The 26,521-nt window shown below is 39.8% G+C and overlaps 1 protein-coding gene across 1 annotated transcript in view; it reads left to right on the top strand.

The window, feature by feature from the left end:
- LOC6604248 (protein tramtrack, beta isoform) overlaps nucleotides 1–26,521 on the top strand; it is a gene marked incomplete at its 3' end in the record, with an annotated part of 92,033 nt that overhangs the window by 11,718 nt on the left and 53,794 nt on the right. The window contains exon 2 of the mRNA XM_026990944.1: nucleotides 8,406–9,305. Within this exon, the coding sequence (XP_026846745.1) occupies nucleotides 8,482–9,305 (824 nt within the window). The remainder of the gene's footprint in view (nucleotides 1–8,405; nucleotides 9,306–26,521) is intronic.

Below are 26,521 nucleotides of genomic sequence, written 5' to 3'. Positions count from 1 at the left end.
TGTGAAAACTGGAGAACCTTAAAACTAAACCGAAACGTTTTGGCTGAAAAGGTAATCCGCAAAAGTAAATGAAAAACGGAGCCTGCCTGAATAATTACACCAGGCAAGAATATTAATCTTTTTGTTTCCCGCTATGAACCAAGATCTGCTATTTTGTACTGTTTTTTCATAAGTATTTTGACAAACTCTACGCAACGTTTAGCACTGAATTTTGACGAATTGCTACGTATTATAGCTCTCTTATCTGATTTACCGCTAAGTACATGAATGCATAAAGTATATTGCAAATTATCTTCGTCGTTGCATTTTGCGTTTTCTTAATATGCTTCTTATTCTCATTCGTAATCTGATCTTGGCTGGACAAAAGTATTTTGTCAGAACTTCAATTAATTTGCATTGATCTGCTGTTGATAGAAAGCGAAACCATTATTACGGATTATCTCAGTTTAGAGATTGTAAATGCTGATAAAAATTGTTTTCGTTCAATAATTTGTGAAATATGAGTAACCGAATGGAATTCAGTGAATCTCTTAAAAATGAAATAATAGTGAAGTTCAACGGAATAATAGTCAGCGAACGGACAATACGTAGACGTCTTAAGGAAACTGATTTTGGAACATATATTACCGGAGCTATACTGCAAATAACACAGCGCAATAAGTTAAAGCGCCTTGAGTTTGCCAAAAAACTGATCGGCGAACAATTTTAATTTTGGAACAATTTTTTGTGGAGCGATGCAAGTGCTTTTCACTTTCACGTCGCAAAAAAGTGGCACCTATGTATATGTATGTGTAAGAGCGATCCATAGAGGTGGAACCATTATGTTGTAAGGATGCGTCGCCTACAATGGCTTCCGAAATTTAGTTCCTGTTGATGGTAGCATGAATAAAGACAAATATTTGGAAGTGCGTATTTACCTTCCAGCAGGACAACGCCCGTGTCATAAAGCTAAAGTAGTTACCCAATTCTTGAAGGACATTGGGGTTAATACTTTGAACTAGCCGCACCAGAGCCCAGACCTAAACATTTTCGAGAATCTCTGGTCTTATATAAAAACCAGACTCCAAATTTGACAAGGAACCGTGAGAATAACATCTGAGAATAGAAATCACTCTGGAGAGAAATTCTGCAGGCTTATATTCACAGCTTAGTGGAGTCAGTTCCGAGACGTCTGCAAAAGGTGATAAAGGCAAAGGGAGGATATATATTTTGCTGATTCACCATAAAAAGTTAGTTCGTTCCATTCGTTTTTTTTTTTTTACATTTTATAAAATGTCAAAATACTTATGCCACCGTCTGTTTGGGAATAATTAATTTTCATTTCACAATAAACCCACTTATCATACTTTTTTTACATATTGTTAATAGCTTAAAAATAAGAAGTTACAACCGAATATGTTGTCCATAATTTTTGTCAAAATACTTATGCCGATGTGTGTATATTACGCCAGCAACGTACGGTATACGTACGTACAACGGTATTTTAACGGTAAAATGTGGTTTTAGGACGATTGGTAAAACGGTTTCACCGTAGCCTTTTATTCAGAGATACAAACGATTTTATAAACGACGCCCAATGCGCATAAAAAAAAATATGTATGCACAGGAATTACATTTTTTTCCACTTTTCCTGAATTATGAAAAAGATCCGCAAAAAACAAGTAGCTACAAAAACAAAATACTAGATTTAAAAAATTAAAAGAAAAAACTAAACCTTGAGAAACAAATTTTAATAAAATGTAATGCCTATTTAAAAAAATCGGTTTGGCTCAAAGCGGAAATGTGGTGTTGCATAGTGTTATAATTAAAACAGATCTGTTTCTTTAAGAGTTGAAGAAATGGTATTATCTTCATATTTTGGAAACCAATTTGCCAAATTTTATAGACGATTTGTCTACCCCATATCGGAGATCAATTTTTATCAAGAAAAATCGTTTCAATAATCAGAGGTTTGACTTAATGCAGTGGCCTGATCCAAGCCCAGATCTTAATCCCTTTAAAAATCGATTTGCTCTGCTTAGAAAAGATGGGCAAAGAATGTACGAGCCTGCACCAAAGAGATTGGATGAGCTTTGGCAGCGTGTGCAGACGGAGTGGCACATGATACCTCTCGAGCACATTCCAAATTTATTCGAGAGTATGCCCAAACACATTCAGAGTGTAATGAACACTAAGAACCGTTGGAAAAAATAGCAAAAAAAAAAAAATATATTAATGTAAAAAAATTCAAACGTTCAAAAGTGGATACTTGCGGCTCAACAAAGCAGGGCTATCTACAGTGGCGAGCACATGTGTATACAAGTTTATCACTTTTCACTTTAAGCGCCTGTAAAATCTTTAAAAATGAATCAATCCTTGTGATTTTTTTTTTTAAGATTCTTTAATTTACTGAGAATGAAAAAAGACAACAATTTCAATTCAAAGAGATCCTTTTCCTTAAGAGATTTTAATTTGTTCAAAACATGAACATGTATCCACTTTTGCACGTTTCAAATTTTGTTACTTTAATAATTTTTTAAAAATATTTGTTCCAAAGGGCCTTAGCTTTTATCATATTCCGAATAAGTATTGGCATACTCTCGACTAAATTTAGTAGGTGCTGACCAGGTATCATGCGACACTCCGACTTCACGCGCTCCCAAAGACTGACCCAATCCCTTTGGTGCAGATTCGTACTTTTCCAATGTTTTTTAAACAGGGCCCATCGATTTTCAATGGGATTTAGATCTGGGCTATTGAGCAGGCTACTGGATTAAGTGAAAACTTGAGTTATTGGGACAATTTTTCACGAATTTAGCCGTGTGCGTCGGGCTACCGTCTGGCTGGAAAGTGATCTCGGATATGGGGAAGACACATTTGTCTATAAAATTTGACAAAATGGGTTCCTAAATATGAAGATAATACTCTTTCTTCACTATTCCATCGATTTTAACCAATTGGAGAACGTTCCACCAGAACGTTTCCACAAGAGCCGTATTCTAAAACCGGACGAACTAGCGAGGTATTCAAATTCCGAATACTACCGAATACTAATACTAATTTTAATTTATTATTTTTATTTACTTATTAATTTTATTTGTATTTTATTTATTTTATTTGTATTTTATTTGTATTTTATTTATTTTTTTTGTTTGTTTAAGAGTTTATCAAGTATTTTTCTAATTTATCCCTAAATTGCTTTGTTCTACTAATATGTTTAATATAGAAAGGTAACTCGTTCCATAACCGAATAGAATTTGTTAAAAATTGTTTTCCCGAATTGGCAAGTTTGTACCTTATGGTTACCAGATCCAACGTTCTATTGGATGAAGCAAAGTAGCTCAAGTATTTATCATACAAGTAGCTCGTCTGTCTAATATAGATTATTCGATGTAGAAAAATAATTGTTCCGTAATCAATTCATGTCTTCTAATCCATTTTGAATATTTGTTTTGCTAAGATTAAGATATGATGGGTTCGTCTCTTATTATATATGTAGCGGGCAATGTTGTTAAATGTTACTTTTAGTTTTTTTTTAGATTTAGCGTCATAATTTCCAAATATTTTAATACCATAGAATAAGGTGGGTGTCAAATATATCTTAGCTATCATTAGTTTGAGTATATCTGGTAAGAATTTTTGTGTTGGTGTGAGTTGTCTTAGTAGACTATATGTTATACCAGTAGGTTTCACTACCTGGTTACTCCAAGAAAGCGTATTGTTAAATGTTAATCCTAAGTTTTCCACATGATCTATGTAATCAATTTGTTTTCCTTCGATTTCAAGTTTTGGATAGGCCATCGTATTTAGTTGCTTCTTGTATATTATTACTCATTTACATTTATCTGGATTAAGTGCCAGACCATTACGCTTCGCCCAGAAACCCACATTGAACAAATCACTGTTACACACACTTATACACTCATCTTTTACTCAATGGACGACTAACATACATTTGGACATCATCCGCATACATATGACTTCTACAATATAACAGGACGTCTGGGAGACGTCTTACAGACGTCTATATTTGAGGCATATGACCCTAAAAGGCTCATGTTGGGCATAATTAGACCTACATATGGGTAAGCGGACTGGCCTAAAAGTACGGGTAGGTCTATATGGAACGGCAATCTGACCGAAGAGAGTTTGGGAGTCAACAATGCCGAGAAGGAGCTTGTGCACGAACACTTCCCCATTAAATATTCTGCGATGATGCAACGACTGCAGGTCAATTAAATTTAGTCTAGACCGGTAGGGTGGCAAGATTCTACCCGAGTCCAAGTTTAAGTTACGAAGGGTAAAAATTAAAAATTGCTTTTTCACGGATTCAATAACAACCTGCTGTTATTTATGTGTGGTACCTGTGGTATCCACACACAGGAACAATACTAAGGGTCGTCAAACTCCTTGGACCAACGTTTGATGAACGCTAAAACACACGTAGCTTTATATACTGTTGCGGCTATATGGCTGTTAAAACACATCTTATGATCAAATTTTACTCCGAGGTCATTTGAACTCGAAATTCGAACATATGAGACGTATGGAGCGCGACGGTAAAATGTCATAAGTTTGCATTTAGAAAAGTTCAGAAAAAAAAGATTAGTTGAACAGCACAATTAGATCCAGTTGAAGGCGTGTGTGCAAGTACCAATCAGAGTAAGGCAGATAGATTTTAATATCATTAGTGTAGTAGGGTATGTTATAGCTTGAGGAAGGTCATTCACAAATAAAATAAACGGAAGCGGGCCCAGATGATTTCCCTGTGGCACTCCTGAAATAACATTGACTGTATTTGACAACACATTAGAAAATAAAACACGTTCAGTAAGGTTAGAGAGACAGGACAAAATCCAATCTAGAAGATTCGTTTGGAACCCTAATAAAGAGAGCTTGTGAATAAGCAGATCATGGTTCACAGAATCGAATGCATTGCTAAAGTCCGTAAGGAGTGAGCGAGCGGAGGAGTATAGAGCTAAGGCCTACGTGAAGCCCGACTTCTGGTTCTTTTTGTAGAGCCTGGATTTATTATTTTTTAATTATGACAAATACTTGGAGAACCAGGGAGGCTTGGACGATACAGGTACAGGAGCTATAGAACGAGCTAACCAGCCAAGCTCCGTTTTTCACATGTACAAAAGTTTTCTGATTTACTTTTGAATACACATAAATTGGAGCTCCTGTTTTCACATTCCTCAAGATTTAATCGTTTTCAAAACGAAAACATGTTCGTTGACGAAATGAAAAGTAAACGGCACTTTATACAACGAAACGAGCCTTAATTGCAAAATGAAAAAATAGATGACTTATTGATGCATTAACATAAACTTGACACCTATATCAGGGTAATTTAACTTTTGCTTTCTTTATGAATAATTTTATTTTAACACAACCTCAAATTTGGCTCGGAAAAAATTGGCCAGGGCAACAAAAATTTTAGTTTTGGTGCAAACATCAAAATTATGTAAAAACTGGAGAGCCTCAAAACGAAAACGAAACGTTTTAGCTGAAAACGTAAATGAAAAATGTAGCCTGCGTGAATCTATGTTCGATAATGAATAAAGAAACGACCAATCAACAAGCGAGAGATGTAGATCTAAATCGTTTAAGTTTATTTTGCGAAAACACTTTATGTGGCAAGCAGCCATGGAACTGTCAGCACAACCAGATCGGGTACACTCAAGGGGTATCGACAAAGTTGGATGGTAAGGATCTTCAGGTAATGATATTGGGCTATCGTTGGGGATATCGTTAACAAACATGAGGTCACGAAGTCTGTCCCTAATGTTTTTAACGGCATTAATTTGGACAAGGGAAATATCCGTTAGCCCATTGATAAAGTCATTGTGGCAATTGGGAAACAACAGGTTAGCGTTATCAGAAGGCAGCCAAGAAAGAAATGGGAGGTTAAAGTCCCCCATGACAATAGTTTGATCATTGCAACCTAATGCAGATACGACAGTATTAATTGCTGAGAGGTGGTTTAAGTAAACCTCATCATCAGACCTGGGAGGAATGTAGGAGCAGGTTAAATAGAAAAATGCCGAACCAACACGAACTTTGATTGCAACAAATTCAATTAACATGTATGTTATTGAATGGGAATAACTCAGATGAGAAATAAGATTTGACTGCAATCAGAACCCCACCTGCAAAAGATGGGCGGTCCATTCTATAAATAGTGTAAGTGTCAATGAAAATTTAAAGATCATTGATAGAAGAGTTAAGCCAGGTTTCTGTAAAAGCGATGGCATCGAAATCAAATGACGCAATTTGCCCAACAAACTGCAAACGTTCTGATAGTGAACAGAAAAATGGTACAGCAGTGTTTTGGAGCAGCAGGCTCGGTAATTCTGGGACTCGGGTTCGGATCTTTGTGAAGGAACTCATGCATAATTGTATGCTCAGGCCATATTGACGGTTCCAGAGATTAAGATAGTAAAGAATCAAGAATTTTAAAGAATGATATGTTGCGCTTATGTTTAAATGTAAATTTAGTCACAACTGTATCATCAGGCGAAGCGTTAAGTTTAGAGGAAAGGTGTTGTTTACCATGCTCCGCTTAACCCTCAAGAATAAGACCGGAAACAAATAATGCTTTCCGAGGGACTACTGCTCTAGGTTGAAGTCCCGAGCGAGAGCGTGACGTTGTCCAAGACTGGTGGGCTTTCTTCAGGTAGCCCAGGGTGGGTGTTGTTTTCGAGAAAACTGCGCAAGCGCGAAGCTCCTCAGGCTTCTCCGAGACCAATGCTCTAGCTCTAGGTTTACTGAGGAAGTCTTCCCAATTAACGTCCACCAGCTTGACTCTTTGGTATACTTCTTTGAGCAATGCGTTCGTTTATTGAGCTCGTTTTCCAAGAGGTTCCACTTGTCCCGAGGAATCTGACCGTCCTTGGATTTCCTGTCTAGGACGCCAACGAGGATTTTCCTCTCGCCACCTCGGCAAACGATCAGTTGCTTTACTGGGTTTTCGTTCTTTTGGTCTGGCCAAGCGTTGCCGCTTGGCTGCCAAGGCCCTTGCCATCTTTTGTTGGCTGGTAGTCTAGCAGAACTGTTTTGGCCCATCGCCTGAATTGGATATCCCGAGCGATGCCACGAACAACGGATCATCATTACCCATGATGAAGGCCGCAAGTCTCTTGTCTTGAAGCCTCGGCTTCTCTTTCGAGCGGAAGGTGGCGCTTCCGGGGTTGTTAAGGGTTACCCGGTCCCAAGGCACTTACCAGCTGCGACATCGCTCTGCTTGGCAGCCACGCCGGTAATCGGTACGCCCCTAGGGCCCCTCAACGTGGATTGGCCCAATTGGCTTTTCGGACATCTTAGCGCTCGAACACCGCTCGGCCATGCATCCTTATTCATATTAAACTGAGATTTTTCTTCTTTCCAACCAACTACCATTAGCCAGCATCTATGGCAGAGACATGACTGTACCAGGACCTGTTTCCAGCCGCCCTCTCCGGGAGAGTATAGTGGCACTTCCACCGGTGTGTATAGTTACGGTTGGTGGCGGTTCGCTCGTGACCCTCTGTATTCTTGGATATTCTAGGAATATTTTATTTTCATTTTTTTTATTTTTATACCCGATACTTAAAAAGAGTGTATATGCATTTCCGTGGAAATGTCATCCGAGGCCAAAAAGTTAAAACCAATAAAAACCCATTTCTATATACGCTTGCTCATATTTTTTTCTAAATTGATTGAAACTCAGCTAATTTAACCAAAAACTAAAAACCTACTAAAATAACCACTTTTTCCGTATTTGTATAGTCATGTCTTCCTTTACTACATCCTACATATATCCCATCCTATAAGAAAGACAATTCATAATAAAAGTTGTTCCTCAAAGTCTCTCTTAAAAGACAACTATGTTGTTTGTAAAGGAAATATGAATTATTTATTGGAGAATGTAAGGTAATAAAGATAAAAAAAACCACATGAAAAAATCGTACGCACGCGACCCGTACGTATGCGACCCTTACATTCGCGACCAGTACTTAATTAATTATAAAAAACACCAATAGAGATCATTTTTTAAGTAAACACTCCATAGAAAGCTACATTTTTGTTAAGTGAGTTGTGGGTGCTTTTAATAACTCCAGTTGTATTCACTTTAACAGAGTTATTGTCACGACATACAGTTATTACATCTTATCGGCGAAGCGATATATGGGTCAACTGATGTTTCTTCATTTCCAATCATAATTTGCATCATTAAATCCATCAAAGAATGTCGTCAATCCGGGAATTTGTTATGTAGGTCCAGGTGTTTCAACTTATTTTTTATTTTTGTTTTACAATAATGTATTTGGTTAATTAATTTTATTAGTGGTATCCACTATGTAGGTATCAGGTGGATTCCCCATTCTGTCACGGGTTATGCTAAACGCTGGATTCAAATTTATTCCATATTCATTTTGTTACAGGCGAAAAAAGGAATTAATTTGCGTACATAGCACAAATTACACAACTGCAAAGCTTGCCGAGTTGAGGTTAAACAAAATGAGCGCAATCACTCAGGAATTTTGCGTACGCTGGAACAGCCATCTTGGTAGTATTGGCGCTGCTTTTCCACAGCTACTAGCCGGTCAGAGATTTGTGGATGTAACACTGGCCTGTGAAGGTCACCAGTTGCATTGTCACCGTCTAGTGCTGGCCGCATGCTCTACATACTTTGAAGCCATATTGGCGGAAAATCCCTGTAAGCATCCCGTTATAATTTTACCAGGAGAGATCAAGCTCTGGGAGATTCAGGCGCTTGTAGATTTTATGTATAAGGGAGAGGTGAATGTCACGCAGGCCGGTCTGGGCCAGTTGCTTCGATGTGCCGAACAGCTTCGAATACGCGGTCTATACGGGTCAGAGGCGGCAATAAACTACAATCAACTTCAACAGATGAGAAACGAAGCTGTCAAGGATGTAGCCCCAGTCATCAGGAGACTTAACAATATAGACGTGATTGAAAAGGAAGATGTAGCTACAAACTTAACCGCCTCAATATCTACTACGACCACGCCAGCACAGACTCCCCTAGAGCACCATCAACAACAAAAACTAGTACTGCAGCAAATGGAACAGCATCAGCGTCAGCAGGAAAATGGTAGTAATATCCTGCACCTACAGAGACCACATCAGAAGCAACCACAACAGCTTTTAAACACCGCCTCCTCAGCAACCGCTTCCAACAACTCAAATGTACCGACTGAAGACGAATCCGCGGATGATGCCTCTAATAACTGGAACTCATATAATGATCATTGCGATGACTTTAGAGTATCCGCAACAGCTGAAAAAAATAAAACACAGATGTTGCTCCTCCAGACAAGGTTTGTCATTAATTCCGTTATAATTATAATATTGTAAGAAGGCTTTTATATTTTTAGACTAATAGTGAAAGAAACGCCACATTTTACTAAAATTGGCTTTAGTGCTTTTAAAAATATTCTCTATAAAGATGAATATTCATTTTTAAAGCTAAATTGAGAAGGTAGAATTTCGAAATAATCCGCCTCTTTCGAAAGCCGTTGATATGTAATGTAAGGTCATGGATACAAGTCAATAAAAACATTTCCATATTTTCCTGTCCACATATCATTGTCTAAATTGATTGAATTTTAACTAAGTTTACCAATTGGCGAAGGGCATTTCCATTCTGGGTTCGGTTACATTCGTACGATAAAATGTAAATAAATATAAATGAAAAAGTCAAATTAAAAAAAATTAAATATTCTTGTTGAAAAGTATTGGGGTAGTAATTGTCACCAAACAAATTAAAATAGTCGAACGTATGGTTCTAAAGAAATAAACTAGAGTATGACTTGACGCTACATTACAAAAAGCAGAAGTGGTTTTTGAGGTTGGAGTATCTGTATACAAATTTTTGTGCCTTAGCACAAAATACTGCAAAAGTGAATTTTGACTAATTTTAATAGGTTTTCACATCAAAGTTAATGGGATTATATATCAATGGGTAAATTAGTTAACTATAAATACACTTAGAAAATATTATCTGCGTAAACGTATATGGAAATCTTTTATTATTGAATTTTAATTTTTTTTTTGGCATGTGGAACTTTTTGTGTAATTGGCCATACCTGTAGTTACATTAACTTATATTTCGTGGACGTTGACATGCAATGACTGCATCTTTCAAGAGGCGATGCAATTACTGCACCGTCAAGTGGCCCGTGTGACACCAGCAGAAGGCTGTTACGCGAGCATGCTGTTTATTAGTCTAACAGGAAGTCGAGGAAGATTAGCGCTAAAGTTTCTAAGAGAACTAGGCATGCATTCAAAATACAAAATACAAATACCACTACAATTACTAATTACTAGAAAGGTGTGTAAGGATTAGTAATTTAATAAGAGGAAGAGAATTAGTGGTGGATATGATATGGTAGAGGGAACTATAATCCGAGCATAAGACCCTAAACGGTTCATGCAAGGAATAATTCGATCTACAAAGTGGAAGGAACAACGGTATAAAATTTCTAGTCAGTCTAATACGAATCGTGAAGTTTATGCGGCTCAACAGATCAGGGCTGTCTATGTCACCCCTGATCAAGTTGTGCATAAAAATCACACCAACCATTTTTCTACGGTTAACTAAGGATGGGAGGTTTACTAATAGTAGTCTACTAGAGTAAGATGGGAGTCGCACACCCGCATCCCAGTTAAGGCCCCGCAGAGCAAGGAGTAAAAAGTTGTTCTGTACTGATTCTATACAGTCCTGGTGTACTTTGTACTGAGGGCACCATACACAGGAGCCGTATTCTAAGATCGGACGAACAAGCGAAGTGTAGAGAGTCTTTGTTGAGATGGACACAGAGTTTAACATCATCCGCATACATAAGTACTCGAGAGTATGTTAATACCGAAGGCAAGTCATTAATAAAGAGTGAAGAGTAAGGGGCAAAGATGGCTGCCCTGTGGTACTCCCGAAGAAACCTTGACTGGTGAAGAGAGGGAGTTTGTGAAGATGTCTCTTTGAGACCTGGAACAAAGATAGCTAGAAATTCATCGCAGGAGGTTGGGCGGAAATCCTAAAAGGTCAAGTTTATGTACTAAAAGAGAATGGTTTACAGAGTCGAATGCTTTACTAAAGTCGGTGTAAATGATAAGGCAGGAGAACATTTCCTGGGCGATCAGAAGCTTTAAACCCTACATGTCCGCGGGGCCAGACGGCATTTTCCCTGCAACTGATTCACGCGGGACATAAAGCCATTAACTGGCTCAAAATAATTTACGAGGGAATCTTCTCCCACGGGTGCATTCCTGACACCTGGCTTCAGACCAAAGTCGTATTCATACCCAAGGCAGGCAAGCCCTCGCACACCGCCCCAAAAGATTTCAGACCCATAAGTCTATCGTCTTTTCTTCTAAAGGCGATGGAGCGGCTCCTGGGGCTGCATCTAACGGCGTGCATTCCGTCCAGTCTGATCTCAGACTCCCAGCATGCCTATCGGAAGGGAAGATCCACTGAAACGGCCCTACACTCGATCACATCGATCATCGAAGCGTCCCTTAACTTTAAGGAGTACACCCTAGTAGCCTTCCTCGACATAGAAGGCGCCTTTAACAACATCCTTCCGACCGCCATCACGGGCGCACTGACGGATCTGGGCGTTGACTCCAGGACGGTGAGCCTGATCGATCAGATGCTACAATGCAGGACGGTTGAGGCATCACTGGGGACGTCAACGGGTACCAGATTTGTCAGTAGAGGCACACCGCAGGACGGAGTCCTCTCGCCCTCCTATGGAACATGGCAGTGAACACACTGTTGCGGGAGATAGAGGGGGATGGCTGCCGTGTGGTGGCGTACGCGGACGATGTTGCCATAGCATTCTCCGGAAAATTTCCGCAGACGTTGTGTGAGTGCATGACAAGTACTCCCACGAAAATGTCGAAATGGGCAGACAAATGCGGGTTAGGCGTCAACCCGTCTAAAACGGAACTGGTGCTTTTCACTAGGAAGTACAAAGTTCCGGTACTGATTCCCCCAAGACTATGTGGGGAAACGCTAGTCTTCAGCAACAACGCCAAGTATCTTGGCCTAATCCTCGATAGAAAGATCGATTGGAAATTGAGCATAGAGGATAAAGTAAAGAAGGCCACAGTGGCCCTCTATACTTGCAGGAAAGCCATCGGACTGAAATGGGGAATGACCCCCTATATAGTTCGGTGGCTCTACACCGCCATCATACGACCAATCATGCTCTATGGAGTGGTGGTATGGTGGCCAGCCTTGGACAGAAGGACATGCCTCAATAAACTCAGCAGAGTTCAACGCATGGCAGAGCTATGCATAACTGGCGGGCTACGCACTACTCCAGGGGAAGCCCTGGATACTGTGCTGGACCTCCTCCCTGTGGATCTCATGGGAAAGAAGGTGGCAACACTTTCCGCCCTCAGAATGAGAGAAGCCAGACTGTGGAAAGCATCCGCGATTGGGCACTCGGGAATCCTGATGAGACTCCCGCAATTACCAGAGAGGGCAGATTACTGTATCCCTAGTGATCACCTCTCGACGCCCTCCCAGGTATCAATCCCATCTAGGGAGGACTGGGAGAACCAGGGGGCGAACCAGGACCTGCAAATGCGGTCCACTTCTACACTGATGGCTCAAAGCTAGACGGCCGCGTGGGAGGCGGAGTCTACTGCAGCGAGCTGAACATCAGTCATTGCTTCAGGCTCCCGGATCACTGTAGTGTGTTCCAAGCGGAGGTTGAAGCCATCAAGGAAGCCATTTCGATCGTCTCCAAACTACTTCTACATACGCACTTAGTGTGCGTCTTCTCGGACAGCCAAGTCTCGTCGAACTCAGCGACTGTAAATGACTGCCGCAGGTCTCTGCACGAGATCGCAGAGCAGTTAGATCTCTTCCTTATATGGGTCCCCGGCCACAGGGACATCGAGGGGAATGACGCCGCCGACGAGCTAGCCAGGCAGGGTACTACGATTCCTCTCCTATCGGAGAGGGAGCAAGTAGCGATGCCCTTGGCTACGTGCAGGCTCCTAACGCACGAATTGTTCGAGCAAAATGCCAATAGGAGATGGCAGCAAACCGTTTCCTGTAAAGTCTCAAGATTGATATGGCCATATCGATCGAAGAAGCGCTCAGCAGAGCTGTATAAACTCAGCAGAGCACAGTGCTCTGCAGTTACTAGAGCCATTACGGGACACTGGCAGATCGGCACTCACGCCTCTAGACTGTCAATCCCTCATAATGACTTCTACAGGAGTTGTCGCGACGAGGAGGAGGAGGAATCGGTCCCCCACTTCTTCTACCACTGCCCAGCCCTTGGAAATCGTCGTCTTCGTATTCTCGGGGCCGCTTTCCTCACGGACATTTCGTATCTGTCCGAAATCAAACCAGGGACCTTGTCCAAATACATCCAAGCCACCGGATGGGACTGCCCTTAACCTGCAGTAGTATGCTCTCACGGTTCGGGCAACGCAAAGGGGCACATGCCCATGCGGCAACACAACGGACCTTTTATAGGTCCAAGTGAGCTTGGGAGGCGGGAGGCCAAAATTTGGCGGAGCAAATGGTGTCAAATTGAGTTGGGGAGATGCTTATCTTAAACGAGGCGATCTCCCTGGCATAAGAGAAGTTGAATTCCTCCACCCACGGCTTTTATTTTGCTTTGAATAAAAGAAATTACATCATTAGATGTGATGTCAGGGGCCAGCCGTGAAACAAAAACTTTACGTTTTGGTGGGACTCCCACCAGTGGTTTAGTCACCACAGGCCTAGTACCTGTGGTGGCAATATCTATTCACTGGTGGGATCGGGATAGACGGGACAGCTAGCGAACTTGCGGACACCACGGACACGGACGCTGTAGACGTACTTGGCTGCATCGCCAGCAGCTGTCGTTGCCCTTGGAGTGGCAAACAAGATCAACTGCTGCACACTTGGAGTGGGCGGAGTCAGTTTTTCGGCGGCGCACGGCTGAGTGACGGTTGCCACTTGCAGATCCCGCGCAGTGACCTTTGTACGCCTCGGAGGCTCATTCAGCAGTTGCAGACTGCCAAATTGAGACTCCATGGCTAGGAGCCGATCGTATTGCTTTTTAAAGCCAATGGTCAGCTCCTTAAAGCCCTTCCGCGTCTGCCTCATGAAAGCCACCATGTCACTCTCCACCGCACGGCATGGCTCGCAACTGTAATGCAACCCATTACGTTTATCTATAGCATCACTCACGAGGCCAACAAATCCAGCGCATTTTGCGTGGACTACGCTGTCGTAAAGCCAGCAGGGGACATTCGGCTGATCTTGAGTGATCTGCTTCTTACAGGTTTTTTTGGCGCAGACCACAGCGTATTCCATTTTATTTATTTATCTATTTTCTCAAGAAAATTTACGAAAAAAAAAAGAAAATTTCCAAAACAAATTGGTATCAGACCAAGTTGAAGTTGAGGTGATTGCGAGAGAGTGATAAAACAACAAAAGCTACAAGACGAGAGACGAGAGCTGTAATGAAATGTAATTTACTCACGTCAACAACACAATCAGAACAACCCGACGACGAACAATTTTAAGTTCAATAAATAATAATTAAACACAAATCAAAGGCATGCACTCGCGGAATAGAATAGATTTCCAGATAGCAGATTGGATTAGGAAGGTATTTAATGTTTATTTATGAAAACACTGGTTGTTTATGTAAAACAAAGGGAAAATATGCGGAGCGCAAAACAAAAACGCGTCTGATCTTTACGGAAGAACGAACGAATTTTGAAAGTATCGTATTTTTAAAACCATGTTTTCTTAATTAGTATCTCCTAAAGGAAATATAGTCCGTGATACAATAAAAATTCTCCTAAAAATATCTATCTACCTGCAAAAATTCCAGAGTTCAACAATCTCAGTTTATGGTATATTTGGTTTATCTAATCTCTTTTGTCTTCTTTGAGTCAAACCGACGTTTGGCGCAGACCACAGCGTATTCCATTTTATTTATTTATCTATTTTCTCAAGAAAATTTACGCAAAAAAAAAGAAAATTTCCAAAACAAATTGGTATCAGACCAAGTTGAAGTTGAGGTGATTGCGAGAGAGTGATAAAACAACAAAAGCTACAAGACGAGAGACGAGAGCTGTAATGAAATGTAATTTACTCACGTCAACAACACAATCAGAACAACCCGACGACGAACAATTTTAAGTTCAATAAATAATAATTAAACACAAATCAAAGGCATGCACTCGCGGAATAGAATAGATTTCCAGATAGCAGATTGGATTAGGAAGGTATTTAATGTTTATTTATGAAAACACTGGTTGTTTATGTAAAACAAAGGGAAAATATGCGGAGCGCAAAACAAAAACGCGTCTGATCTTTACGGAAGAACGAACGAATTTTGAAAGTATCGTATTTTTAAAACCATGTTTTCTTAATTAGTATCTCCTAAAGGAAATATAGTCCGTGATACAATACAAATTCTCCTAAAAATATCTATCTACCTGCAAAAATTCCAGAGTTCAACAATCTCAGTTTATGGTATATTTGGTTTATCTAATCTCTTTTGTCTTCTTTGAGTCAAACCGACGTTTTTAAAATAATTTTAACTTTAATTTTATTTTATTTTGATATATTGATATATATATATTTTAACAATTTTGTTTGTTTAGGTTTGGTTATGCTAAAGTTATTTCATTTGATAATGCAACAAAAAAAGGGGCCAGACGGGGTTCCAGGTTGTGTACTCAGGTACTGCGCCGAGGCTCTGTGTGGACCGTTGATTAAACTATTCACCGTGTCCGATTCTTCTTGCTTGGAAGCAATTGTTTATAATTCCTCTCCATAAAAAAGGTAGCAGGTCTGACGCAAAAAATTATAGAGGTTTTAACTCCGCACTTGCAACATCTCTGCAAGTCACTTATATCTCCTACTCAGCATGGATTTATAAATAGGCGATCAACCACCACGAATTTGTTAGAGTTTACCTCTTTCATTATTAAAGGCGTTCAAGGTAACTTACAGACGGATGTCATTTACACCGACTTTAGTAAATCATTCGACTTTGTAAACCATTCGCTTTTAGCGCCTAAACTTGACCTTTTATGGTTTTCGCCCAGCCCGCTGAGATGGATTTCTAGCTGCCTTTGTTCCAGGTCTCAAAGAGTCCTCTTCAAAAACTCCCTCTCTTTACCAGTCAAGGTTTCTTCGGGAGTACCACAGGGCAACCATCTAAGCCCCTTACTCTTCACACTCTTTATTAATGACATGCCTTCGGTTTTAACATACCGTCGAGTACTTATGTATGCGGATGATGTTAAACTCTGTGTTCAGTATAAGGACATTTAATTTCATTCTCGCTTGCAATCCGATCTCAATAATTTTCAGTCATGGTGTTGTGCAAACTTGTTACACCTTAATGCCTCGAAATGCAAAGTTAGGACATTTCATCGTTCTAGGTCTTTGTTGGCTGCCTATACCCTATTTGGGGTATAACAAAGACTCTATATCTCGTTTGTTCGTCCGATCTTAGAATACGGCTCCTGTGTATGGGGCCCTCAGTACAAAGCACACCAGGACCGTATAGAATCAGTACAGAAAAACTTTTTACTCCTTGCTCTGCGGGGCCTTAACTGGGATGCGGGTGTGCGACTCCCATCTTACTCTAGTAGACTACTATTAGTAAACCTCCCATCCTTAGTTAACCGTAGAAAAATGCTTGGTGTGATTTTTATGCACAACTTGATCAGGGGTGACATAGACAGCCCTGATCTGTTGAGCCGCATAAACTTCACGATTCCTATTAGACTTACCAGAAATTTTACACCGTTGTTCCTTCCACTTTGTAGATCGAACTATTTCTTGCATGAACCGTTTAGGGTATTATGCTCGGATTATAGTTCCCTCTACCATTTCATATCCACCACTAATTCTCTTCCTCTTATTAAATTACTAATCCTTACACACCTTTCTAGTAATTAGTAATTGTAGTGGTATTTGTATTTTGTATTTTGAATGCATGCCTAGTTCTCTCAGTAACTTTAATGCTAATTTTTCTCGAATATTAGTCTAACAGCTATCATTCCTGCATGCTCGCGTAACAGCCTTCTGCTGGTTTCAGACGGGCCACTTGACGGTGCAGTAATTGCATCGCCTCTTGCAAGATGCAGTTATTGCATGTCAACAGTCAGAAAAAAAAGATCAGTATACAGAATTATACATATGTGTTTTTGACTAATGTACGAAAGAAAGAAGAAATTTCTATATGCAGCAGGGCACATGCGCAGTGTTGTAAGGGATCGATAACTAATTATCGTGGCGGTCACTTTGAACACTCCTCCTCAACACAACGCATGTTTACAAACTTTAAACATACTTAACTAATATTCAATAACATGTCAAGCAACTTATAAATTATCTCTTAAACCGAATGCGAATACAAATTTATGGTGCTTAACTTTGACTAAGTTCCTTGTGAGGACATCTGCTATCATCTCATCGGTTGGTAAATACCCAATGTCGACTTCACTTCTCTTGAGAAGCTCTCGAATATGATGTACCTTGACGTCGATGTGTTTTGTACGTGCATGAAACATGGGGTTTCTAGCAAGCTGCTGTGCTCCAATGTTGTAGCCGTACATCTGAATAGCTGACTCCTGGGACATCAGCTTCACGTCAATGCGTAGGCTGCGAAAGTATATCGCCTCTTTTGCTGCAGATGATAAAGCTATGTACTCTATCTCCGTGGAACTGAGCGCAACCATCGATTACTTTCTTGACTCCCAAGAAACTGCTCCTTCTGCCAACATGCATACATGCCAGTGAATGACTTCCGGTTTGTCATATCACTTGCCCGATCTGCATCAACAAAACACTCAATTGCCATTCCTTGCTTTGCCTAGCATATGTCCCAATCGATAGTTTTTGCCAAATATCGAAGGATGTGCTTGGCTGCCGCTTCATGCTCGGAATGGGAGTCCTTGTTACGTTGAGCTAATTTATTCAACGAATGCGCAAAGTCCGGACGAGTCATAACTGCAAGATAAGATAACTCTCCAATTAGCTTCTGAAACGATGTAAGGTCGACCTTGCGGCAGTCCTCTTTGTTGCATGCCACCTGGTAACCAGCTTCCAGCGGCGTGGACGTCTGTCGACAATCTTTCGTACTGTACTGTTCGAGTACCAGTACTGCCTTCACGTTTCACCTCAATACCTAAAAAGTATTGCATAGGCCCGATGTCAACCACATCAAACTCTGCTGCGATCCTTGTCTTGATATCAGATATATCAGCTAGGTCTTTACACGCCAAAATGATGTCATCTATGTAGACAGCTATTAGACACATATTTTTACCTGGCTTACAATATAGACAGGGTTCGTTGACAGACGGTACAAAACCAATGCGCCTCAGCGTTGCATCCAACATAGAGTTCCACACTCTTCCTGATTGTTTTAGCCCATATATGCTTTTGTGAAGCCTCAAAACGTGATTTGAGCGAACTTCGCTGATGAAGCCCTCGGGTTGTCTCATAAAAACCTCATCTTCCAATTCGCCGTTGAGATACGCCGTGACAACATCCATTTGATGTAGGTGGAGACCATGTTCGACTGCAAGTGCAATTATCAACCTGATAGTTGCATGGCGTACAACTGGTGCAAATGATTCTTTGTAGTCGATCCGGTAGCGTTGGCTACAACCTTTCGCCACCAGTCGGGATTTGAGCTTGTTCACGCTTCCATTCGGATTGGACTTAACTGCGTAAACCCATCTGCATCCAATAGACTTTTTTCCGCTAGGCAATTTAGTAGGCGTCCATGTGTTGTTCTTCACGAGAGAACACGTTCAGCTTGTGCATAGTTTTTGCATATGATACTGCTACCTCGGTCGTCCTGGTTTGCCCGTTTGTACGATGATTGGGCGTCCTGGTCCTCTTCTTGGTTCTGGAATTACAAGAATGTCAGTACTGGACCTAATCTCTTCCTGATTTTCTGGCTCATTTTCTGGATCTAAAAATTGCTCGCTATCTATTTCGGGTTCAGAGTTCTGGTTTTGTTGAACCTCAATTGATGCCATGTCATTAGAATCTGATGTATCTAGTTTACCCCCTTCAGGTTCTACAAAAATGACATCCCTACTCTCTACGAGTTTTTTTATTTTTCTGACCAAACGATATGCTTTGGCTGTATCGGAGTAGCCCACCATTATATATTCGAAGTCTTTCTGTGCGAACTTTGATTTCTTTGTTTTATCTAGAGCAATCGCTACTGAGCCAAAAACTTGTAAATGCGATACCACTGGCTTTCTTCCTGTCCGTATTTCAAATGGTGTCCTCCCACTCAAGGAGCTGTTTGCTACTCTAGTTCGCAAATACGCGGCAGTTCGAATCGCTTCTGCCCAATAGCTTCCACTCAACCCAGCATGCAATAGCATACTTCTTGCCATTTCTACCAATGCATTGCAATGTTCTGTTGGCCCTTTCTGCAATTCCGTTTTGTTAAGGTGTATATGGCACTGTTAAGTTTCGCTTTATTCCATTTTGGTTGAGGTAATTGTCAAAAACGTTGGATATGTATTCCCGGCCATTGTCGCTTCGTAAAACCTTGACTTTTCGCACAGTTTGGCACTCAACTTGACTTTTAAATTCTTTAAAAGCCTCGAAAACCTGATCTTTGGTTTTTAGGAAACTTACTGATACATATCTTGAACAATCATCAATAAATGTGGCGAAATATCGATTGCCTCCCATTGACTGCTTTTGCATTGGACCGTATACATCAGTATGTATTAAGTCTAGAGCGCCCTTTGACCTGTTTGTGCTCGATTGAAATGGTTGCACGCAAATTTTACTTTTTGCGCATGTTGCACACACTTGTTTTGGCTTGTATATGCCCCTGAGACCTATTACCATCTCCTTGTTAACCATTTCCTTTAATGCGTCAAAATGTACATGTCCGAACCTATTGTGCCATTTGAATGCATCTGCCTCAACATTTACAATGTTACAATTACATACACTTTTCCTGATTGTCCTGAACCATAAAAAATCCATTTTCCAGATGTGCCTTTATAACTATTTTTCCGTTTTCAAAAATCATCGCTTGATTTTTCTCAAACACAACTTTTTTTCCATGTTTTAATAGTTTTGTGACCGATATAAAATTGTACTGCAAATCTGGTACCAAGATAACATTTTCCATCGTAAGGGATCTGTCATAACTGACGTGTAGTTCCGCGCTACTTGTAATTTCCTTGCTAATGCTATCTTCCTGCCTATTCGCTTCTTCAGAAATTTTTATTTTTAGCATGCTCAAGCTCGGCAAATCATCTCGCGTCTCAATCGCAACAACAAAACTTTCATACGATTTAGGCAAACCATTTAGCAACACAACTGATAAGATCTTTTCATCAACCTTTATGTTGACCTCTGCTAAAGCCTCGTGTACCACCTGGAATTTCCGCAAATATTCCAGTGCACTTATACCATCCGACATTTTTAATGTCAACAACACATTTAATTAAAAGCACTACCCTTGCTGGTCCGCTTGGCCTGTGAATTTTAGTTCAAAAGCTGCACGTTGCTCACTTGTGGCACTTTCACTAAGCTCAATTTTACCACTGACGATTGGCCACAAATCATTTTGTATGAGAACACTTCTCATCAAAACTTCCCATGTGCTATAATTGTTTTCGTCCAGTTTCTCAATATTGAAATTCATATTTCCACTCATTTTTTATACTTATTGTCCCACAGTGCAAAATTTGTAACTGTCGATCGTCTCATGCACAAAGCAACTACGACGACAATACTGTTGTCTGTGTCTTTCTTTTGTTTTTTTCGTTTTCTTTCAAGTATCCCTCCGAGTTGCTATTTACACACACACACTCACGATTTTCTAAGACTTGGTATACACACTTTGGGGTATACACACTCGCGATTTTGTACGGCTTGGCATACGCACTTTTTGGTATACACACTTGAGTCTCTGTTCGCTTTTGTGTTTCTTGATCAATTGGGACTTCTTTACTTTGGACTTTAAGCCCTGCAACAGTCCGATTCGCTGCAAAATTCTAATCAAAAAACACAATGCGAAGCTCTTTTGAATTTGTCAAACTTGTTCTTTTACTTTTCTGTGTACACACACACACACACACCAATGAGTCTATGCCTTTTTTTTTAGCACTGCTTTTCACTAGGCACCAAACAATGTTTATTGTTTCTCACTGTTTCTGTTTTATACTGTCTGGGTGCCTGGGTATATAACCTGTTAAAGTTATTTTATTTGATAATGCAACAGAAGATCAGTATACAGAATTGTACATATGTATGTGTTTTTTTGAGTAATGTACGCAAGAGACTGAGCCGAAAGAAGAAACTTCGATATGCAGCAGGGCACATGCGCAGTGTTGTAAGGGATCGATAACTAATTATCGTGGCGGTCACTTTGAACAGGTTACTTTTTTTTTAAATCTCTTAAAGCTGTTTTTATACCCGATACTCAAAATGAGTATTGGGGTATATTCGATTTGTCCGTCTGTCCGTCCGTCCGTCTGTCCGTCTGTCCGTCCCTATTAGCGCCTAGTGCTCAAAGACTATAAGAGCTAGAGCAACGATGTTTTGGATCCAGACTTCTGTGATATGTCACTGCTACAAGAATATTTCAAGACTAAAAACGCAGAATCATATATAGCGACCATATCTATCAGATTGCTGAATCTGGATCAGATCAGATAATTTTTATAGGTAAAACCAACAAATCAATTTGCAGTGGCTACGCAGCGCCCGACGTCACGCTCAGACTGGTTTTCTGTCTCTCTCGCACTCCTGTCGTTTAATATTAGCGACGTCTGCCGGAGGAGAGCCATACTGACTTAGTATCGGGTATAAATGTAGAGTTTTGGTGTCCGCTGCAACTTACAACGTTCCCCCTAGTTTTTACTGTTTTTTCTGAGGTTTTGCTTCTTTTTCTCACATAACCTAATTAAATTACGGTAGATTGTATTTTCAAAGAAAAATTTTTGAAAAAATATTTCGCAAAAATTATTAATTTTTAATTGAAAAGCTTAATATTTTCCAGACGGTGCGCTTAAACTGCAACATTTTTGTGTTCAATTTACAGTTGCATATATCATCCTTTCAGAAAATGCTTAAGATAATTAATTTATGTGAAAAAGAAGAAGCACACATTCTGTAAAAACAGTAAACAAAAATATCTTTAAGGAATACAAAAAAAAAAACAAACCTAAACAAACAAAATTAAAAAGTTCAAAAAAAACTAAACCTTGACAAATATAAAAAAAATCATTAAATATTTGTAAGCCCCAAATCTATCAGGAAAAGTAGGCTTGGTTCATAACGGAAATTTGTTGGTACATAGTGAAGTCGATCAATTCGTAGATTTCCAATTTTATAACCAAACCACAGGCCAAATCGATGTAGCTGTGTCCGTCCATCCGTACGTCCGTCCCGATGAGCGGCTAGATCTCAGAGACTTTACAAGCTTTAGCAACTAAACTTTTGTATCCAGACTTCTGTGATATCCCCCCTTCCGCCCCCACAAAGGACGCAAATCTGTGGCGTCCACAATTTTAAAGATACGAGAAAACCGAAAACAGAATAATAGAAAATTCCCATACCTCAAGATTATCTCAATCAGATCGAATCAGTATTATAGCCAGAAGGAACTAATGAAATTGCAGTGGCTGTGCTTCCCCGTCTGGTGGGGAAAAACGAGAAAGATCGAACGAGTATCGTGTATAAATGTAGAGTCGCGGTCTTTGACGCGGATCACAACGTTCCCACTCGTTCCCCCTAGTTCTAGTTTTATATAAGGGAAATCCTGCCGTGAAGGCGTTTTTGGATGCTTTCCCGAACCTGCCCCTCTTATGGACGGGCACTTTGGTGCCTTGGTTCGCCCCAGCGTAGAGCTCGCCGATGGTACTCTACCGATGGTTTAAATCAGGGACCGTAATTATTATAAGTTATACAATAAAAATTACTTGGTAATGAATATATATCACTTTTTACGATTTTCTTCACAGATAATCATTATTTTTGAGTTATTTCATAAAACTTAGAATTAATCATTATTCTGGATCAAAACGAGGGGAACGTTGTGCTATTGCACTAGTCTGAAATATTAATTTTTAATATGTTATGTTATATGTATATAAATGATATAAATACTAACGGGTTCTTTCAAATTAAATAGCTGCAAGAAAAGCTGGTTTAACTGAGCTCTGGCGAGCATCAGGCTTATTGGGTTCTGCATCAATACTTGTCTTATCCGTGGATCCAAACGATTGCATCGCGCCCCAAAAGGCTCTCCTCCCTGTCACGGATGCACTGGCTCAAAGCTTGGCTTTCACTGGTACTTGCTGCTGCCACAGTGAGCTTGAGCTCCAGCCATAGCTTGTAGAAGTCACCCATGAATAATTGAGTGCTTTGTAATTTTACTGTTGCAAGGCATGCTGGTTCCAGGGTATTAACAAGCCTTTTCAAGTCACTCCACTCAGCTGCAGTTAATTTTAATGAGCTTTTTAGGCGCCTTTCGCAAAATTCTTCAAATTGTTGCAGCTTGCTCAGCATATTGTATGTTGAACTTCAACGAGTCGCAACATCTAGCACTGGTTGGGGCAATGACTCTTCAGTTATTAAATACCTACATTACAAAGAAAAACGACATTGTATAAAAACATTTTTTGGCTTTTTTTCTGAGCTTGCGACCCATCTTGAAACGCGACTAAGAATAATCACCAAAAACTAAGTATCAATGCATTAACACTCGTGGCTTAAGATAAGCAGTTCTAAAAATAGATAAATAAATTGAATGAGCGTAGTCCAGCGCAAGTAAGTTTTCGTAAGTCTTCTTTCCCCTTCAGGTACGACTATGAGCAACCAGCTTTCCTTATCTTTCATTTGTTATTGATACATAAAATCAGTAGTAACGTGGTTTCAATAAATACAAATATATATATTTACATAAATAACACAAATAAATTCTGAGATTTATTTTGAGCGAAATATAATATATAAAATTGAATATAATATATTAATTTATTATTTTTTAAATGTATTTTCAAAAAGAAAATTTTAGCGCAGGGCTATTTTAGCTTTGTGGTCCTTTGACAAGGATATGCAATAATATTGGCGAACATTCTAACACAGAAGCCGTAAATTCCTGTTGAGTTTTATTTTAAGCGAACAAAATAAAAATCACTGATAATCATTATTTTTGAGTTTTATTTTTTTTTTATCAAGAATAATGATTAATTCTAAGTTTTATCAAATTACTCAAAAATAAAGATTATCTGTGAAGAAAATCGTAAAAAATCAAAAGATTACAAATCAGGGCGCCAATGCAGAGATTGTAAAAAAATAAAGATTTTGGTGTAAAAAGTGTTTTTCTAGGTCCATTAAAAATAAGAGATTTTTTTATTAAAAAAAAAATAATGATTATTTACGGTCCCTGGTTTAAATAGCTAAACAGAGCGCTCATCTGCGCAGGTTATATATGTTGCCTTCAAGCCACCCCATGTCACCCCATATTATCAAACTCCCTTTCAACGAAACCTTTGTTAAATAAATGTTGGGAAATAACCTTGAAGCCCACCTTCAAGGTAGTTATCACGTATAGTATTACTCCAATACTTTATGAGGCACAAAATGTTTTGTTTTTTGTGTCTTGTGCATAAACAAATAGTGCCGATGGTTTGCCTACGCGAGAACACGTAACATATAGTTGGGGATGCGAAAAATATAGTATGCGGGGACTCAAAACATTTTCGCTTTTCAATTTACTTTTGAAAATAGTTTCTTCGATTAAATTTGGCCATCGCAAAGTCGTGGTTGGATAATGTTACGAAGCACACTAGTCACAAAGCATTCCTACTTTCAATTGTAAATTATGTTGTGGGAATCCGGGCAAATCGAATGAATGCAAAAATTCACCACATCATTTACATCCGTAATTGTATCAACTGAGTTATATGAAACCAATTCGTCTAGAATTTTTAAATTGAATGGATGAATTCGTTGACATCTTAATATTTTGGTGCCAATGTTCAATGCTCTTTCACTCAACCAATCAAGATTTTTGCAGTTTTGTGCTTTGTTTGGAAACAAATTATTAATCAGTTCTTCATAAGTATTGGTTAATCGGCAAAAATCCTTCGGAAGTGTGATAAATGCAGTATTATCATCAACTGGTACTGCATAATTTCCAAATAGGTGTGTAGTGCTTCCCTACTAGCCATGGCTTGGTACATTATTTGCCCGGTATTCAGATTTTCGTATCATGTCTCAGCCAATAGAGCTGTGCCCGTACCCTTTTCCCCTGGTGCAATTAGGCGTTGTGCTGCCTTTCCTGCAGTCAGACGAGCGTGAATGTCCAGGCAGTTAATTGTGAGTATGGTTGACAGCAGGTGACAGGCCTCTTAAGCATTTGGGCCTTCATGACAGTTTGCTGTCCAGTACTGTGCCAAAGTATTCGGGATTTTTTTGTTTTTGAGTAAGCCTAGTTTTGGTCATTTTTGGAGGGATGCACTTATGAATGCATCGTGTTCCTCTTGGTAAGGAGGTGTACCTCTTGTTAAAGAGGATGAGCTCCGTCTTGTCCGCGTTAATACTGTGTAGGACTTCCTCTCACATATCTCCCTGAGTGTACGTTCCATTATGTAGCTGAGGATCGATGGACATGCTCACATATGCTTATGTCATCCGCATAAGCTGGTTTTTTTTTTTTTGGGTATTCTCTCAAATCTCTTGATGAGTTCGTCGACCACCAGAGGAGTGGCTTGGTCCTTTTTTTCGTTCTCGAGTGTAGGTACGATGTGAGATAGGCCTCTAGTAATTCCTTGGGTAAGGTCGCTAAGAACGCCTCTATATCTTCCGCGGATTTCATTGAGCGCGGAGTCGCTAGTTTCGACCAAACAGTCTTCTTAAACTTGACATAGTTTGTATTCCGGGGGTTTCAATAGAGCCTTACCAATGAGAAGTTGCTGGCCTTTTCCGTAATATCCAGCATCATTACTGATGTGAGTAGAATATGTTGTAGTTTGAGGACTTTAGTTCGGCCAAGGCATTGCCTGACGAAATCAAGGGCTACTGGACCAAAGCTATAACGACGGTCCCTTGATACATGCTATGAGGAGCTCCATCGACGCTAGCTCTTATGCAAGTGGATCTGCAGCACCCTCAATGTCATAGGTAGCTGCCTTAACTTCAGACCAGGTCCTCCGCATCCTTGCTGATTTGGAGGCTTACAGCCCCTATTGTTCACCTTACCCAGGATTGTATCGTAGGCCCTTCTTTGCTGATAAGTCAACTTTATAATATTTGTTTGTTAAAATTAACATAATTCGTTACGACCAAATAGGTGTTTACACCGCTATACTTGATTAAATACATCAGGTGATGTCATACTTGAGCTAATCATAATCAATGCTTTATTATAAATTTTTGTTGGAAATACTATTTCGGAATTAGTATTAATACGACGCATTCGATGCAAAATATCTTCCGCCATGTGATCTCGGTACTTTGTCCATAATTCAATCGAATTCGATGGAAAACATG

This window comes from Drosophila persimilis, unplaced genomic scaffold (assembly GCF_003286085.1).
Source record: "Drosophila persimilis strain 14011-0111.01,24,50 unplaced genomic scaffold, DperRS2 tig00000631-arrow-arrow-pilon, whole genome shotgun sequence".
Lineage (NCBI taxonomy): Eukaryota > Metazoa > Arthropoda > Insecta > Diptera > Drosophilidae > Drosophila > Drosophila persimilis.
The sequence above is the reverse complement of the archived record's forward strand: the minus strand, read 5'-3'. Positions and strand labels throughout refer to the sequence as shown.